This window comes from Eptatretus burgeri, chromosome 8, assembly GCF_056783735.1.
Source record: "Eptatretus burgeri isolate ZD-2024b chromosome 8, Ebu_testis_v1, whole genome shotgun sequence".
NCBI classification, from domain to species: domain Eukaryota; kingdom Metazoa; phylum Chordata; class Myxini; order Myxiniformes; family Myxinidae; genus Eptatretus; species Eptatretus burgeri.
In genome coordinates, this window is record NC_140968.1 from 56,704,920 (window position 1) to 56,723,789 (window position 18,870).

The window sequence follows — 18,870 nt, forward strand, 5'->3', positions numbered from 1 at the left end:
AAACCGAATGATAAAATCTTAACCCCATTACCACTCAGATGTTTAATAATTTGTCTCATTCCTTCTGGATTTGTTTCTAATATCAAATGACCACAAGAATTTAGTTTCTTTAACTCACTCTTACAATGTGAATATTTTGTTGTACCAAGAGAAACCTCCTCAAATATTTGGCCTTCATTCCTCAATTGCATATGTTCCTCCACTGAAATATAGTAATAATCTTCACCTTCTACTTCTCCAGGTCTTATTGCTCCAGTTGTTGTTGATACAATACGAACTACATGGTGCTTTTTAATCAAATTTATATAATTCTCATTTGTAGTATGCAAGAACTTTGATTTACGAAAGTTTTTTTGAGAAGCAAATTTACCCACAAGATTTATAATAGGAGTTGTCATTTATATATGTAATTGTTTATAAAATAAAAAAATATATCTTTTAATATCTCATCTTGTTTCACAACAATATATTTATATTTTTCAGTCGTGTGCTTCATATAATCCCAAAATTCCTTCTTACTACCTAATGTAGAACAATTGTCTCTCCAAAATTGTTTATATCTATTGAATTTAACTTGAATAAAATAAAAGTATTAGCATTGTTTCTTATTGAGCGACGAGGGAATTGAAAGTATTATTGACAAAGATAAATAGCATTACAAGAAGAATGTCTCCCTCTTGTGTAGTAGCTGTCCATTACCGTTTGGTTTCTCTCATTAACACAATCAACAAAGATAAAGAGGTTCGTTTTCAATTTATCCAAGTCTTGGGGAGAAGGTATATCATCCATTTTACTACTAAGAATATAAGTTATCGGCTTTGATTTCGATTTATATCTTTGTGTATCACAAAATAGTTGTATTATATCTTCAATGTTGCAATTATTTATTTTGTTTTGAAGTTTAAATAAACCGATGATATCTTCTTTTTGAAGACAAGCATTAAAACCTTGTGAGAGTCATTGATACTCAGGTTGAAAACTCGACTTTGTGAAAATTATTAAACTATAATAATCTAAAAAGTTGGGAGTAAAGGCCCGGTCACACCTTGACGTTTTAGCCAGCGATGGCAACGTGTTAAAATTTATGTAAAACGCTGGCTTACGTTGAACTTTTGATGGTTTTTTTTTAAAGATTCGGACGTATTCATAGCGACTTGGTCTTATGTGTAACGCATTGGTAACTACACAGAACGTTTCGTTGTGTTATAGATAACTTATACCAACGAATGCTGAACCTGTTGTCGGTATACACAACTGATGCCCAACGATAGTCTAACTCAGGCATAGCGCGTTGCACGCATCGCTGACGATGTCGTGACGTAGCCTATTAAAAGGCTGACGCACAACGATTCAAATCATAACTGCCGTAGAAATGGAAGGGTCAAAATCGCGGTCACACCTTGGCGATCTTGCCAGCGTATGCCGACGTAACAAAAAGTGTGTCTAAAACATTGGGGCATGTCGAATACGGTATGGGTAAGTTTGGTATGCGCGAGTAGAACGCTAAATACGCTATCATAAGTCGTAGTAAGTAGAGTACGTCAAGAAATTTTGAACATGTTCAAAATTTTACGACGTACTCGGCGTATGACACACGTTCCCATGCGATGAGGATAAGTTTTACACACGATATGTGGACGCTTACACACGTCCACAAAGGCTACTTATAAGCTACTCATAAGTCGAAACACGTCGCGGTAATGTGTTTTTTACGCGAAACTTATTTCTAACTTATGTTTGACGTGCTTTGAACCAATTCTTTACGTAGTCCCAACACACATCGACGTATGTAGACGTATTCCAATGACGTCTTCCGGTCGACAAAAAAAAAAAAATGAATGTGTTTCGAGCTTACAACTGCCATATAAAGACGTGTTCCCAGCGGTTTTGGGAATTGGTATATAAAAATGGTGTTCATAAAAGGGGAACCCAACAGTGTTTTCGAGTTCCTTTTTGAGTCGATGTCCATGTCAGCAGTAACAGTATCAGTATCAGTATTAGTATCAGTATTAGTATTAGTATTAGTAGTAGTTTGTTCATGTTGGCAGTAGTAGGTGGGTGTGAGGGGGAGGGTGTGGGTTAGGATGGATCGTCCTTGCGTCCGCGTGTCCATGGGTAGGTTCATAGGCTGCCACTCAACGATTTAAATGGCTGCATCTCCACTATTGAAAGTAGATGCTTGCGCTCAACAATTTGAATTTTTTTTACACTCAACGACTTTAAAACGGTACCACTCAGCTAGTTTCATTGTTTACAATGAACGATTTAAATTGCTGTCACTCGCTTTTTTTTTTTTTTTTTTTTTTTTTTTGACGCTGGGGTTTTGAAATTTGAAGCGTTTCTTCTGAACGTGTTAAAACGCTCAAACTCGACTATTTTAAATAGACGCTGCCGATGGACAATTGGAATCATAGCCAAGCTAGACATCGAAGTGTGAACATCCTCGTCATGCCGAAGAAAAGTTTGAAGAATGCTGCAAATAAGTGTCCTGGCCGTGGCCGTGGACGCTGACGCAAGGACGATCCATTATACCGACGTCTTTCAGCCTATGAGTAACTTAAAAGTAACGTCTGTCGATGTGTGGCAACGATCGCGTAACGTGCCAACAACACGTTAATCATAGGTTAGAAATAAGTTTCGGGTACGCTAAACATTACCTCGGCGTGTCTCAACTTATGATTAACTTACAAGTAGCATGTGTTGACGTCTGTCAACGATCGCAGACCGTGCATACAACTTGTGGCCAGCGTAGCGGAACGTGTGAGTTATACGCCGGCATACGTCGTGAAATTTCAAGCATGAAAAAATTTGAGGACAACCGAAAAGTACAACGTTTAAAGCCAGCGTACAACGACGTATGGCAGTGTTTTTCAGCGTGCTCTCAATGTTATCAAAACTTACCCATAACGTATTCAACGTGTGCCAGCGTTTTAGAAAAAAATTCAAAAATCGGCATACGTTGGCTAAAACGTCAAGGTGTGACCGGGCCTTAAGGAGCATCTTTAAAAGTAAGCAGGTTTTCCACGCCGAATTGACCCAACTACGAGACATCTTCATGAATTTGGAAGATTTTTATGGTTGTTAAATTTTATCGTATTTTCCCAAATGGGTAAAAATCATACATTTATATATTTTGAAAACAGGTTATTTAATTTTTTATTGGCTCTTTTGGAAACTATGTTTTATCCGAAGTTCAGGTTTAACTTCAAGATAATCCATTATTTTATTTATACAATATCTTGTGTTGATATTTCCCTGAAAATAACAATCGTTAATAATACAAATCATCAATCCACGAAACATGGTTGTCATTTGTTCAGTCTGTTCTCTTGGAAGAAAAGGTGTATTTTCACCCTCATACTTTACATTCATTTCTCGAATCAATCTTGTAAAGTAATTCATTTTTGGTGTAAATCTCAAAGAATTATATTCCTTTTTATATTTTCTATTATCATTAATCAGAAGAGAATCACAGAACATACATTGTTTGACTCTGTATGGCATTTGACTCTGTGTTTAATCCCCATCTTTCACACGCAGGACAATTCTCAATTTTTTTCATGTGAAGAATCAGGAAATTCAAGAGGCTCAATATCTCATAAACTATTCATATTTATAAAGTAAAACTTTACTTCAAATAAAATTCATCTTCGGTATCACCTGCAGTACTTTTGTTGGTGCTTTCACAATTATCTATTAAAAAATACTATAATAACTATCGTTTGAACACAAACTCTCGGTATCATAACTGTCTTCTGTTCCAACAGAGATACTATCATCACTGTCATAATCTTCAAAATCTTCAGTTGAATAATGACTCATATTTACTTAGTCGAAAAAATATTACCATCTATATCTATGCACTTTTTTATGAACAGATTCAACTGCTACATTTTTTATATTAAAGATAATTTTAAAATGGTCCTTAACAACTATTGAACAAAATGTCATTTCCCCTGACATACTAACATCCTTTGTTTCATCAGGATTTACATCTTTAGGGTTGTTGAAAAAAATACAAATTTCTCCTTGCATATTACAGATGGTCATGTCTTTTCTTTCTAAAGCTTCATCCATGAGGTTTTTATTTTTGATACTTTTTCGTGTTTCATTGCTTTTTCTGGTTTTAAATATATTGCCAGAAGGAGAGGAGAAACTTTTGTTCGAGCTACTTTAATTGATGTTCTTCCAGATATACTAAAAGCCCTTCCACTGAAGGAAATTGAAGAACTCATATTATTCATCATAATTGTTTGTATCCAATAGTTGTTATATTTATCTTTATTCAATTTTATGTCCTCGACATACTTCCCAGTATTTTTTACAAATGAAGAGATTGATTGAAACTTGTCTTTTGTGTCTTGATACATTGTATTTATTTAGTGAAAAAAGTTGGAGGATAAAATGGTTTAAAGCACAGATTCACCTATAAATTAGACGGAATTTTCATCAAGACAATTTTATTTTAAGCAAAGTTTTGTTTTATAAATATGGTGACTACAACGTACTGCGATGTTTGTAATCATGAATATAAATGTTATAAGAAACACCTTCAAACCAACAAACACACATTCAAACTTTTCAGACAAATATCACCACTTGACCAAGAAACAAAACATTGTGATTGATGTGATAATGATATTCTTAATTTTTTTGAAATAAACACCTTCAATCACACAGACACTAGAACAATGAAGAAAGGGAAGGTGCCACTAAATTCTCCATTGAAAACACTGATTGGGGCATTTAAAGGACATATAAAAATAAGATTGTTTCGCTTTCAAGACCCTGGACCATCTTCAATCATGGAAGCTCTTGATATGGTTAAACAAAGTATTGAAACTATAATTAAAAACACATTAAGTGAAATGAAAACTTTTAGGTTTTATTTGGGTGAAAAATTGAATATGGTAAGAAAAGGGGATGAAACTACTCCTGATATGAAGACAAACACTCACTTTATCTCATTATTTCAAGATTTTGTAAGATGTGATGTTTATTATGAACTACAGAGACAAGAACAAGATGTTGATAACACTGTAGTAGGTAGTGGATTTGCCATTACAAAAATAATCTTTTCAGATATACACATCTTAAAATCAAATCCTCTTCAAGCTTCTTCTTATATTGATTTACCAAAGCGATAAAACTTAAGAAAGCGGATGTTAATATTCAAAACAAAGATAATAAATGTTTTCTATGGTCTGTTCTTGCTCAATTACATCCTCCACAATGGAAACCTGAAATGGTTGAACATTATAAGAAATACGAGAATACATTAAATGTTAAAGATTTAAAGTTTCCAATGTCATTGAAAGATATTCCTAAATTTGAGAAAATGAATAATCTATCTGTTAATGTATATGGATTAACGGATACCAAGAAAGTTCAGATATTAAAAATTTCAAACAACTATAAAAATGATGAAACACACATTGACCTTCTCTGCTTTACTTCAACGGAAAAATCACATTATGCTTTCATCCAAAATTTATCAAGATTAACCAAATCACAACTAAACAAGAGAATATCTAAAACATATCCTTGTAAGAGATGCCTCAACTCCTGTCACACAAAAGAACGATTCTATCAACATTCGATATATTGTAGTAATCATAAATCAACCGTAATCAATTTACCAAAAGCAGGTTCAAACATATCATTCAAACATTTTAACAAATCTATAAAACATCCGTTTGTGATATATCCTGATTTTAAAAGTATCCTTGAAAAGATAGATACTCTTTCTCCAAATCCAAATAAATCGTACACAAATAAATATCAAAAACATACTCCTTGTTGTTTCTGTTATTATATCAAATCATCTGTTGGTGATGAATACAAGTTAGAACTTTATAGAGGAGAAGATGCCTCAGAGCAGTTTGTAAGACGATTGGAAAAAGACTGTATAAGACTAAGAGAAATAATGGTTAAAACCTATCAGCCAATGCCATTAACAAAGGGAGAGAAAACGGAATTTAGAAAGAACAGTATCTGTCATACTTGTGAGGAGAAAATTGAGGGAGAGGTCAAAGTTAGGGATCATTGTCATCTTACTGGAAAATATAGAGGTCCAGCTCATTCCCATTGTAATCTCAATTACAAGCCTCCAAACTTTATTCCTGTCTTTCTCCACAACAATGCGCACTATGACACACATTTATTTATAAATGAACTTTCAAAGACATCTGGAGATATTTCTGCCATTCCGAACACAGATCAAAAATACATATCATTCACAAAATCAATTCATACATCCCCCATAACCCATATCAGATTTCTTGCCACATACAAGTTTATGGCAAGTCCATTAAATAACTTAGCATCAAATATTAAAAACTTACCGAATCTTAAATCACATTTCTCAAATCAAGAAGAGATTGATCTCTTATCACAAAAGGGAATATATCCGTATGACTATATGGATTCATTTGAGAAGTTTAAAGAAACACAACTTCCTTCAACGGAAAGTTTCTATGGAAAGTTAAATAAACTCATATTTCCGATTGAGATTATACACAAGCTAAAAAGGTTTGGGAGAAGTTTAATATAAAGAATCTTGGAAAATATCATGATTTGTATCTTAAAACTGATGTATTGTTATTGGCTGATGTGTTTGAAACTTTTAGAACAGTCTGTCATAATAAAAATTCTTTTGGATTGGAACCCGCTCACTATTGCACGGCCCTGGGTTTGGCTTGGAGTGCTATGTTAAAAATGACAAAACAGAATTTGGAATTAATCAGTGATATAGATATGCTATTTATGATAGAGAAGGCTAAAAGAGGAGGAATATCTCAAGTTTGTTCCAAGAGATATGCTAAAGCAAATCACAAATATCTTCCTGATTATAATAAGAATGAGGACAACTCTTACCTGATGTATTATGATGCTAACAATTTGTATGGGTGGGCGATGTCTCAATCTTTACCTTATGGAAAACTTAAATGGGTTAAAGAAAATCATTATGAAAATTTTAACAAGACATTGTTGTTTCCTCTCAAAAAGAATTGGATGAAGCTGAAGTAGGATATTATTTTGAGGTTGATTTAAAATATCCAGAAGAACTTCATCACAAACATAAAGACCTACCTTATGCCCCTGATAAAGAAAGTCCAAGAAAAGAATGGTTAAGTTATTACCAACAGTTATTTAATATAAAAGGTAAATCTCCAGAAAAACTGCTTACTACATTAAATGATTAAGAAAGTTATGTTTTGCATCAAAGGAACTTGAGGCAATATTTATCTGCTAGGTTGAGAGTGAGGAAAATTCATTGGATTTTGAAATTTAAACAGTCATTGGTTAAAGAAGTATATTGATTTTAATACAAAAAGGAGAACAGAAGCAAAAACAGATTTTGAGAAGGACTTTTATAAATTAATGAATAATGCTGTATTTGGAAAGACTATGGAAATGTGAGGAATCAACAAAACATAAGACTTACTACATCTTGGAAACAGGCTTCAAAGTTAATTAATAGACCAAGTTTTGAATGAGCGGGGGTGTTTTCAGAGAACTTTTTTGTGCTATTGATTTGAAAAAAGAGAGTATTGAAATGGATAAACCAATTGAGAAAGGAACATCAATTTGTGACTTGTCAAAGTCGTTAATGTATGACTATTATTATAATAATTTAAAATCAAAGTGTAAGAGTAATGTCATTGTCATATATGGATATAGATAGTTTTATATTCAAAATTAAGACAAGTGATGTATATGAGGATATGATTGATAATATATATATATATATATATATATATATATATATATATATATATATATATATATATGATGCAAGTAATTATGTCAGGTGATGTGTTGTTTTCATCAAAGAATAAAAAGGTTATTGATAAGTTTAAAGATGAATTTGGTGGGCAGGTCATGGATTAATTCATCGGATTGAGATCAAAGTCTTATGCTTTTACGTATATTGATAATAACATTGAAAGGTGTGATAAGAAGCTGAAGGGAATAAAGAAAAATATAACCAAGGAAACAATAAACTTTAAACATTATTACAACTGTTTAACCTTAAAGAAGGAAGAGTACAGAAAAATGAATACAAGAAGACGTTATAAACATCAATTATATACAGAAGAGATAAATAAGAAAGCATTAGGAGCTTTTGATGATAAAATATATATTTTAGAGAATGGAATCAATAGTCTCCCTTATGGTTCTAAGTATAAGTGTTAAGATATTGGGTTGGGAATTTTAACAGGCTACCACCATCTTTGTAATGATTTATAAATGATAGAACCAAGCAATAACCAAACCAAAGAGTGGAGATGTAATCAGCCTTGGTATTTAAATGGGAAACAAAAAATGTGAGAAATATCAAATAAGTCTTATTGAAGAAATAACCGGGGTAAAAGTAGATAAAACAAATAAGCGAATAAATTTAATTACAAATAAGTTGGAGGATGTGAAGAAAAAAAATTAATATCCTTGAATGGACTGAAAACTTTGATGGTTATCAATTGAACAATTGAAAAACAATTTACTACAATCTCAAAATGATATGTGGCTCAGGAGGTGGTAAAATAAGAGCATTAAAAGAAGTTTATCATTTCATTTCTGCTCAACAAAGACACTTAAACCAAGAACCAAGTTCCAAAGTAATCTTTGTGAATATACTCGATGGTGATGAATGTAATAGGAAAATTAAGTTATTCCCTGAAGTAGAACATGGACAATATTCGTTGGTTTGCTCTTTGAGTGGAATGAAAATATGAAAGGGAAGAAGCACTTTTACCAGTAAGTCTCAATTTTACATTTGCTTGTATGGGAGGGGAGAGAAAATCAGTCTCAATTTTACATTTGCTTTTATGGGAAGGAAGGGGATAGGTGGGGAGAAAATGAGTCTCCTATTTTGGACTTTTGGGGCTTGAGTCAGAAAGTTTTTCCCTTTTTCCCCATTCATTTGAATGGAAGTCCCAGAAACCCCATTTATCCTCTACTGATAGGTGGTGTCTTGTGTATTTCTAAGTTATGAATTATGAGAACGTGACTGTTTAAAACCCCAAGTAAGGTGTATTGTGGTAAAAAAAAAAGAGAGAAAAAGAAGTGATCCTATAAAGTTATGTTATGATTAACCTTGGGAGCTCAGAAGGGAAAGGACAATTGTATCATATAATGCAGAGGAGTTGGGAAAAATCGCATCGGTCCAAGTAACTAATTTGAAAATGAGAGCACCTATACAGCGATTCATAGATATGAAGCTCAGGCATTCAATGATGTGACTGAGCAAAGTGAAAAAACAAGATTTTAAGCGCTTTATCATACAGAAACCATTGCAGCCTGTTCCAAGTCAAGGCATTGATGAGCATGCCAAAACAAAATGGCGGCTTAAGACCCCCTGCAAGGTGACAAGTGGGCTGAGGAAGATTGCGTGCTGCCATCTTGGTAAGACTTTTTTTTTTAATGCTGAGCATCCCATGAATTATCTTCAAAAGGGGTGTTTAAAGTTAACCAAATACCCAGTTTTCATTCATGCGCTCCCTTGGAGTTCCCAGAGTATGCGTGCAAAGTTTTGAGCCTCGAGGTTTTATGGTTTTGGAGTGATGGAGTTATGGAGGACATACACACATTATTATAGATTTTTCACATTCGTTGTTTTCCATTGAAATATAGAGGTTGTGATTTTCTCCACTCCTTGGCCTGGTTATTCCTTGGTTCAATCATTCATTTATATACCAGTAAAAAAAGGCATCGATAGTCCATTAATGCCCCCCCAACCCAATTAATTTTTTTTCTTTGCACTTGTATATATCTTAACTCTTAAATATCTTCAGACTTATATAACTTTTTTTCTAAGCACTTATGTATATCTTAATTCTTACATATCTTAATACATATCCATAGCTCCAGCCACCCAAGCTCTATTTATTTCAATAGATGAGAAGCACCCGCGTTGACGGATGAAAACACGCATGGAAGCACACCGAGACTGGGCTCCTTTTATATATTACATTGTTGTTTTGTGATGATAGATAACAGCAGCTTGTACCTTTTGCTTGTAGGCTTTTAAATACTTTGGGGGTCTCTGACTGGTTGTGTAGACTTAATGATTCTTCAATGTGGCATTGTTGGACTGGCGAGGGTTTTTCAATGTCTGTTCTCACATGGAATTTTTTTTAGCCATTGTGATGCTCAAATGTATTCTGCCCTGGCAAATCATTACACTATTAATGTCAAACAGGTTTAGTGAAGGCTTCATTTTGATATTGGACATTCCTGGGGCTACAACTTCTGCAGCTATCAATTATTTATTTGCTGCAGTGGCGCTGCCTTATTGGTTTTTATTTACGATAGCCTTCTGTCAAATTCTGTGGATCTCAGTGAGATATTTGTTGCAAGTAAGCTGTACCAGCAGTAAAGCAATGGCTAATGACCTTGGCTGTAAGAGTAAGCTATGAGTTTACTTGTATGCTTCACTTGTAAATGAAAATGTACTCATTGAAGATGGCAACAGTATTATTTAATTTTGAAAAGCAGCCTGTGATCCATTCCTCAAGATGATCTTTGAACTTTCAGCATAAACAGTCTCTCCAACTCAATTAATGAGGCCTGTCACTCTGTAACAGGACTGCCAACTGCATGAATACGAGTGAGTTATACCATCCAAATCCTATCTACAGCTATGGCCAACCATCTTTAAATGCCATCCACCAGGCTTTCTGCTCCAATCCTCCAGGTGAGATTCCTTATTTAAAACAGAAAAACTCAGGTACATTCCATTGGGTCCTGATTTGCTCTTCAAATTAACTTTCCTCATATTATTTACTTGCATATCTCTTCTTTTCATCCCGAGTGACCATACATGACCGCCAAGTGATGTTGCAAACATATGGAGATGTGCTTCATTGCACCTGAGCAGTTCAAATTAATCCAGAGCATTGATAGTAAAAGCACATTGCAGAAAAGCACATGTAAAGCAGACATAAAAAGGGGATGCTAACCCCACAGCATATTATGGACCAAATTTAACTTGCATGCTTTCCTGCAGACAGACCATGTGGTGAACCACCGGCTCTCCCCAATACTCTACTCCACACACAAACCGGCCTGAGTGGAAATTATATTGTGCACTTCACCTGCGTTCCTGGATTTTCTCTGTCCAAAGGAAGTCATTCATTCAGCCTGGACTGTGACACTTGTGGAGAATGGCGTGGATTTATACAGCCCTGTCTGCTCGGTGAGTGTGCTCACAAATGAGTGTTTGGTGAAAATAAAGTGATGACAAATTAATATGGATATGTGACATTAGATGAATGCAGTTTGGATTATCTATTTTAGTCGAAAAGGGACAGTCGGCGAACAAATGGAACAAATGATGACAACAAATATATCTATAATGATGTGTGTCAGTGTGTCGGTGTGTGTGTGTGTGTCCTCTCCATAACTCCAAAACCATGAAACCCACCAGCCTGTAACTTTGCATGCATAGTAAGGGAACTCCAAGGAAGTACATGAGTGAAAATTGGGTGTTTGGGTGAATTAAAACACCCCTTTTGAAGATAATTAACGGCCTTATTTAATTATATCCTTTGTCAGGCGAATCCTCAGACACCGAGCTCTTAATGTGGTCTAAAGGTGCATCGTGGTTACCTCGCTGGGGCTTAATTCGCCATGTTGTTTGGCCTGCTCAATAATGGTTCGAGTTGGAACAGGCTGCAATGGTTTATTCATGATAAAGCGCTCAAAAAAAATTTTTTTTTTTCATTTTTCTCTGATATCCTCAAATGCCTGATCTAGATTCCGAAGAATCACTGTATACGTCGTTTGTATAAGTGCTATTATATAGTTTTCAAGTTAGGAGCTTGGAGGAATTTCATGCATTATATGATGTAAATTTCCACAATCTATTCTCACGGCCAAATTAAATTATATCTTAAAATATAAATATAATTTGAGTTTCAAGGATAGGATCACGTGGACTAAACTCGAAATCTGGAGTGAAATCTGAAAATGTAAAGAAATTGGCGATGTTTAGTCTTTTTTTACCATTACCAATCAGCTTGCTATCGCTTACCAAGCCAGTCATTCCTTATCAACCATTTAATTGGAGTGCTTGCTTGAGTGCTTAAGCCACTTGCCGAGTGCCCTACATTCGATAGCGGTACAGTTTGTGTCCAGATCGGGATGTACAGTCGGCAGTTGCTTCAAGGTAGAGGTACATGTGGGTAGATTTGGATCTGAAAAGAGACTCTCCACAGGTGTGTGTGCATGCCTGCATGCTTGGATATGGGCGCCATGGTGGCAAAGTTTTATGTCGTATCTTATGATGATGATGATGGGTGGTGGAGGTTTTAACTTTAAACCTGAGCAACATCCGAGCGATCACATTTTCCTTTGTCTTCGTGACTGTTTCTAAAGCAATTGGTTATTTTATATAAATTGGTGTACTTTACGAAGGTTATATGGTTTCTCATTGTGAGTTTCAAAGCAAAATACATTTGCTAACACCTGATTTCTGAGCTGTTTGCAGTATTAACATGTTTTCTAAATTTCAGAGGCAAATTTTTCCACCTGTCACACGACGATTGGCAGCACATCTCTATGAAGTGTCTATAATGCAATGTTGTTTTTTAAATTCGTTCATTGAAATTCCTCCAAAACAAAGGTAAATTCAACTCAAAGTTTTTGGGTTGTATACAGGACATACTGTAGTCAGTAATCACATTGAGTCCAATCAGCTGATTACCGAATAATTGCCGATATAGGCCAAGCAATAATATGCACTCAGTGTACAAAACATTAGGAACACCTGCTCTTTCCATGAAATAGACCGATCAGGTGAATCCAGGTGAAAGCTATGATCCCTTACTGATTGCACTTGTTAAATCCACTTCAATCAGTGGAGATGAAGGAGAGGAGACAGGTTAAAGAAGGATTTTTAAGCCTGGAGGTGATTGAGACATGGACCTTGTATGTGTGCCATTCAGATAATGAATCTGCAAGACAAAAGATTTAAGTGTCTTTGAACAGGGTATGGTAGTAGGTGCCAGGTGCACCAATTTGAATGTGTCAAGAACTGCAATCCTGCTGGGTTTTTCACACTCAACAGTTTCCTATGTATGTCAAGAATGGTGCACCACCCAAAGGACATTCAGCCAACAGCAGGCCATTGGGTTGAAAATGGCTTTGATGAAAGGAGCCAAAGGAGGCTGACACTAAGTGTGCAGAGCAACAAACAGGCTACAGTTGGTCAACTGACAGTCCAGTACAAAATTGGTGCCAAAAGACCCATAAAAGAATGCAAAACTTATCGTACCTTGACACAAGTGGGTTATAGCAACTGATGACCATACAGAGTTCCACTTCTTTCAGCGACTTGATGGTATTCATGGAATACTTACCCTGCGCAGTCAATGGTTGTGGAGATATAGAGGAGCAACATTTTATGGGTTTTCCATGATGGTGCCTGTACCACATGACCGGTGACATCATGATTATCATTAAAATATTCTACAGGAGGAGGCGCTCCAATGGTGAAAAGTTCTTGTCCATCAGACCAACAGTTGCTGAGAAAAAAAATTCATAATGATCGGATAAGTGTTGTACTTGTCGAATTATGACGTCATAACGAAGGCACTGATGACATCTTCATTAACATATCTTATTCCACATGGGGAGTAGTTAACAACGAGCCAGGTCTCAATTTTTCCATGGAGTGGTTTCAGAGATATAGAGGTGTGGTTTTTCCAAGATGGTGCCTGTACCATGTGACCTATGATGTCATAATTATCATTAAATATTCTACAGGAGGAAGTGCTCCTATGGTGAAAATTTCGTGTCAATCGGACCAAGAATTGCAAAGAAAAAAAATTCATACTGATCGAATCAAGCATTGTACTTACCGAATTATGACATCATAATTAAGGTACTGATGACATCATAATTTACATATATTTTTCCCCAAGGGGAGTACTTGACAATAAGTCATGTTTCAATTTTTTTCCATAGAGCGATTTCCGAGATATAGAGGTGCAACTTTTTTTGACATTTCCAAGATGGCACCTGTACCACGTGACCTATGACATTATAATTACCATTAACAAAAAATTCTACAATAAGAGCCACTCAAGTTCTGAAAATTTTGTGTCCATCGGACTAACAGTTGCAGAGGAAATTTTTTTTCATACTGATCAGATTCAGTATGACCCCTTGTACTTGTTGAATTATGATGCCATAATGAAGGCACTGATGACATCATCATAAACATATGTTATTCCACATTGGGAATACTTGACAATGAGCCATGTTTCAATTTTTGCCATTGAGCGGTATGGGAGATATGGAGGTGTCACTTATTTCCAAGATGGCGTCCGTAGCATGTGAACTATGATGTCATAATTATGAATACAAAAATTCTGCAGGTGGAGGCAATCTCTGGTAAAATTTTGTATCAATTAGACCAACAATTGATGAGAAAATGAATTTTAAAAATGCAGACACACACACGCGTACGCCGCACGTATGCACACAAATGCCTAACCCTGCTTTTCACTTCACGAGCGCAGTGTAAAAATAAAAAAACCTGCAGTTGCAGTGATCTAAGGAATGAAAACATTGGACACTGGAGGATTGTAAAAACATTGCCTAGTCTGATGGATCCCGGTTCATGTTGTTTCACACTGATGGGAGGACTCGGGTATGGAGAAAACTACATGAGTACATGCATCCATCATGCCGTGTGTCAACATCACAGGCTGGTGGTGGTGAGGTGATGGTGTCTGGTGTGTTTTCATGGCACACATTGGGCCCCTTGATAAAAGTGGAGCAATGAGTGAATAACACAAGATATATGAACATCATTGCAAATCAGGTGCATCCCTTCATGGCAGCAGTGCAGCCATCTGGAAATGGATTTCTTCAGCAGGATAATACCCAATGCCACAAGGCTGGCATTGTCTAGAAATGGTTCTGTGAACATAATGGTGAATTCAGCTTACTGCAGTGGCCTGCCCAGTCACCAGATCTCAATCCAATTGAGCATCTGTGGGATGAGATGGAACAAGTTATTCAGAGTGCAGATCCACCACCAGCTAACTTGACAAAACTGTGGGAAGCATTGGAGTCAATATGGGCCAACATCGCTGTGAAACGCTTTCAACACTTTGTGGAGTTCATGTCCCGACCAATTGAGGTTATTCAGAGGGCAAAAGGGGGTGCAACTTAATATTAGGAAGATGTTCCTAATGTTTTGTAAACTGAGTGTATAGTGTGTGTGTGTGTGTGTGTGTGTGTGTGTGTGTGTGTGTGTGTGTGTGTGTGTGTGTGTGTGTGTGTGTGTGTGTGTGTGTGTGTGTGTGTGTGTGTGTGTGTGTGTGTGTGTTGTTCATAAAGCATGACATATTCTCTCTGCTAACTCTCCTAACCCCACCCCCCTTCCTTTCTCTCTCTTTGTCCCATCCTCTCTCTAACCCCTCCTAATGCAGTGCAGCACCATCCTCCCACACCTTTCTCTCTCTCTCTCTCTCTCTCTCTCTCTCTCTCTCTCTCTCTCTCTCTCTCTCTCTCTCTCTCTCTCTCTCTCTCTCTCTCTCTCTCTCTCTCTCTCTCTCTCTGTGTGTGTGTGTGTGTGTGTGTGTGTGTGTGTGTGTGTCTCTCGACAAATCTGGATGGTGGATATCTCTGAATGTATCCGGACGGTGGTTATGTCTGGACAGTGGTTATTTCCACACGTGTCTGGATGGTGGTTATGTCCAGGCAGTTTCTGTCTCTGGACATGTCTGCGTGGTGTTTGTCCCCGGACGTGTCTGGGTCGTGTTTGTCTCTGGAAGTGTCCGGGTGGTATTCGTCTCCGGACGTGTCTGGGTGGTGTTTGTCTCTGGACGTGTCTGGGCAGTATTTATATCTGGACGTGTCTGGGTGGTGTTTATGCCTGGACGGGAGTCTGTTTCTGGACGTATCCAGGCAGTGTTTGTTTCCGGACAGCATGGATCTAGACGTGTCAGGATGGTGTTTATCTCTGGATGTGTCCTGGTGGTGTTTGTCTCTGGGTGGTATTTAGCATATGACCGGTAGAAAATGGATTTCAGACTTAATTTTGTTTCAATCTTCACTGTTATTAGATGCAGAATCATTTTGATGAGACAGTATGAATCATAATTATCGTTGCATTACACGTCTGCCTTGCCTTACGCTCACCTCACACTGCCTTACTTTCCCCCACCCTCCTTACTCTCCCTCCCTCTTCGCTCGCCCACCCATCGTTGCTCCCCCTCCCTTCTTTCTCTATCCCCCTCCAGTTACTCACTCTTCACCCTTTTTTCTCTCCCACCCCTCTCTCTCTCTCCTCCATCTTACTATTCCCATCAGTGAAGCGATGGGTGGTATTTGCTCATGTATATATATATATATATATATATATATATATATATATATATATATATATATATATATATATATATATATATATATATATATAATATAATTATAACAATCTTTCGAACCACTTACTGATTGATAAACAAAATTAAAGATCGATACTTTCTGGGTGACATAGAAAGCTGAAATTTTGCGTGCCATTGGACATTGCAGCCGGAACATTGGGGAAAAAAAGCAAAAAAAGAGAATCGCAAAACATCCATAAATGAAAATATAAATAAATGAAAAAGAAATAAATGAAAAAAAATGCAGGTAAGTGACCCGAGACAATGTGAAGCACGGTACTTGTGGAGGACAAAGGACATAGACTGACATCGACGGACATAGACGCCGATACAGCAGGAAAAAAGATCAAAGAACTGTTGGGAGCATCCGTTAATGAAAATAAATAAATGAAAAATCAAATGCAGATGAGTGACCTGAGACAATGGGGAGGCACAGTTTGTATGCTTACACAATGTATAAGCTTACCCTAACCCTACTCCTAACAGTAAGCTAACAATGTATAAGCACACCCCACTAGTATGTGTGTATATATATATATATATATATATATATATATATATATATATATATATATATATATATATATATATATATATATATATATATATATATATATATATATATATATATATATATATATATATATATATATATATATATATATATATATATATATATATATATATATATATATATATATATATATATATATATATATATATATATATATATATATATATATATATATATATATATATATATATATATATATATATATATATATATATATATATATATATATATATATACATATATATATATATATATATATATATATATATATATATATATATATATATATATATACATATATATATATATATACACACACATATATATATATATATATATATATATATATATATATATATATATATATATATATATATATATATATATATATATATATATATATATATATATATATATATATATATATATATATATATATATATATATATATATATATATATATATATATTTCTACACACACAGATACATATATATATATATATATATATATATATATATATATATATATATATATATATATATATATATATATATATATATATATATATATATATATATATATATATATATATATATATATATATGGTCCATCTAAAAAGTAACAGGACTAACTTCACAGAAATTTTATTCCAAAAAATATATAGAAATCATCGCTTGCCCCTTCAAAATAGTTTCCCTCCAGTCTCACACACTTGTCCATCCTCTTCTTCCATACTTCAATGCACCCCCGGAAGGTTCTTCTGGAATCCTCCAGAGCTCCGTCATCACGACCCTTTGATGGCCTCCACATCAGAAAATCGGGTCCGCTTGATCATCCACTTGAGCTTGAGGAATAGGAAAAAAAAATCACAAGGGGCCAAGTCTGGCGAATACGGGAGTTGCTCCAGAGTTGGCACGTTCCTTTCCGCCAGAAACTGTCGGATGCTCAGGGCACTGTAAGCAGGCCCGTTGTCATGGTGGAGCACCCAGGTGCTGTTCTCCCACAGATCACTCCTCTTGTCCCGGACTGATCTCATGAGGCACCGGAGGATCTCCTTGTACACGTGTTGATTCACTTTTTGACCCTGTGGTAGAAACTCGAAGTGGACGATGTCCTTGATGTCAAAAAACGCGATGAGCATCACCTTGATCTTCGACTTCGACATCCTTGCTTTCTTTGGTCTTGGTGATGCCAGACTTTTCCACTGATGAGTCTGGCATTTGGTCTCGGGATCGTATTCAAATATCCATGATTCATTGCCAGTGATGACTCTCCCAAGCAGGACTGGATGGTCCTCAAGGTGCTCGATAATGTCTTGACAGACAGTGACTTTTTGCTGTTTCTGGTCCTCGGACAACAGCTTGGGGCCGATCTTTGTGCACACCTTGCGTATTTCGAGATTTTCAGTGATGATGCACCAGACAGTGTCCTTGTTGATGGAAAGTTCCTCAGCAATCATCCACACCATGAGTTGACAATCTGCCCACACCATCTGCTTCACACACTCGATGTTGTCCGCCGTTCTGCTCATTGAAGGTCTTCCAGACTGTGCATCGCCTTCAACCTCCTCCCATCCCTATTTGAACTTCTTGTGCCATTCAAATACATGTGTACGTGACATCGTTTCTTCCCCGTAGACTTTCTGCAGTATTGTGAAGGATTCAGAAGGTGTTTTTCCAAGCTTGGCAAAAAACTTCAGATTGGCTCTCTACTCATGACTCAGAGTGCGACGACTCAGACGAGACAATGTGTAAAGCACGACCTGTAAAAAAAATCACACAATGAGCGCAGTCAACCATCACCAATCATATATATTGCTGGAATGTTGCGAAGGACTGTGATGCAACCCGTTCATTCAAGTTGTGTAAGTGGAGCACACAGCAGGCTCAGTC

General features: G+C 35.9%; 1 protein-coding gene and 1 long non-coding RNA gene across 2 annotated transcripts in view; one reads left to right on the forward strand and one right to left on the reverse strand.

The window, feature by feature from the left end:
- The window catches only part of LOC147021799 (uncharacterized), an 84,622-nt gene that overhangs the window by 31,684 nt on the left and 34,068 nt on the right, over positions 1–18,870 (forward strand). The window contains exons 3-4 of the mRNA XM_085892166.1: positions 10,590–10,699; positions 11,012–11,200. Of these exons, the coding sequence (XP_085748292.1) occupies positions 10,590–10,699; positions 11,012–11,200 (299 nt within the window). The remainder of the gene's footprint in view (positions 1–10,589; positions 10,700–11,011; positions 11,201–18,870) is intronic.
- LOC147021800 (uncharacterized) overlaps positions 11,198–18,870 on the reverse strand; it is a 43,868-nt gene continuing 36,195 nt past the window's right edge. Inside the window, exon 3 of the long non-coding RNA XR_015060940.1 lies at positions 11,198–15,004. This is a non-coding gene — a long non-coding RNA (uncharacterized LOC147021800). The remainder of the gene's footprint in view (positions 15,005–18,870) is intronic.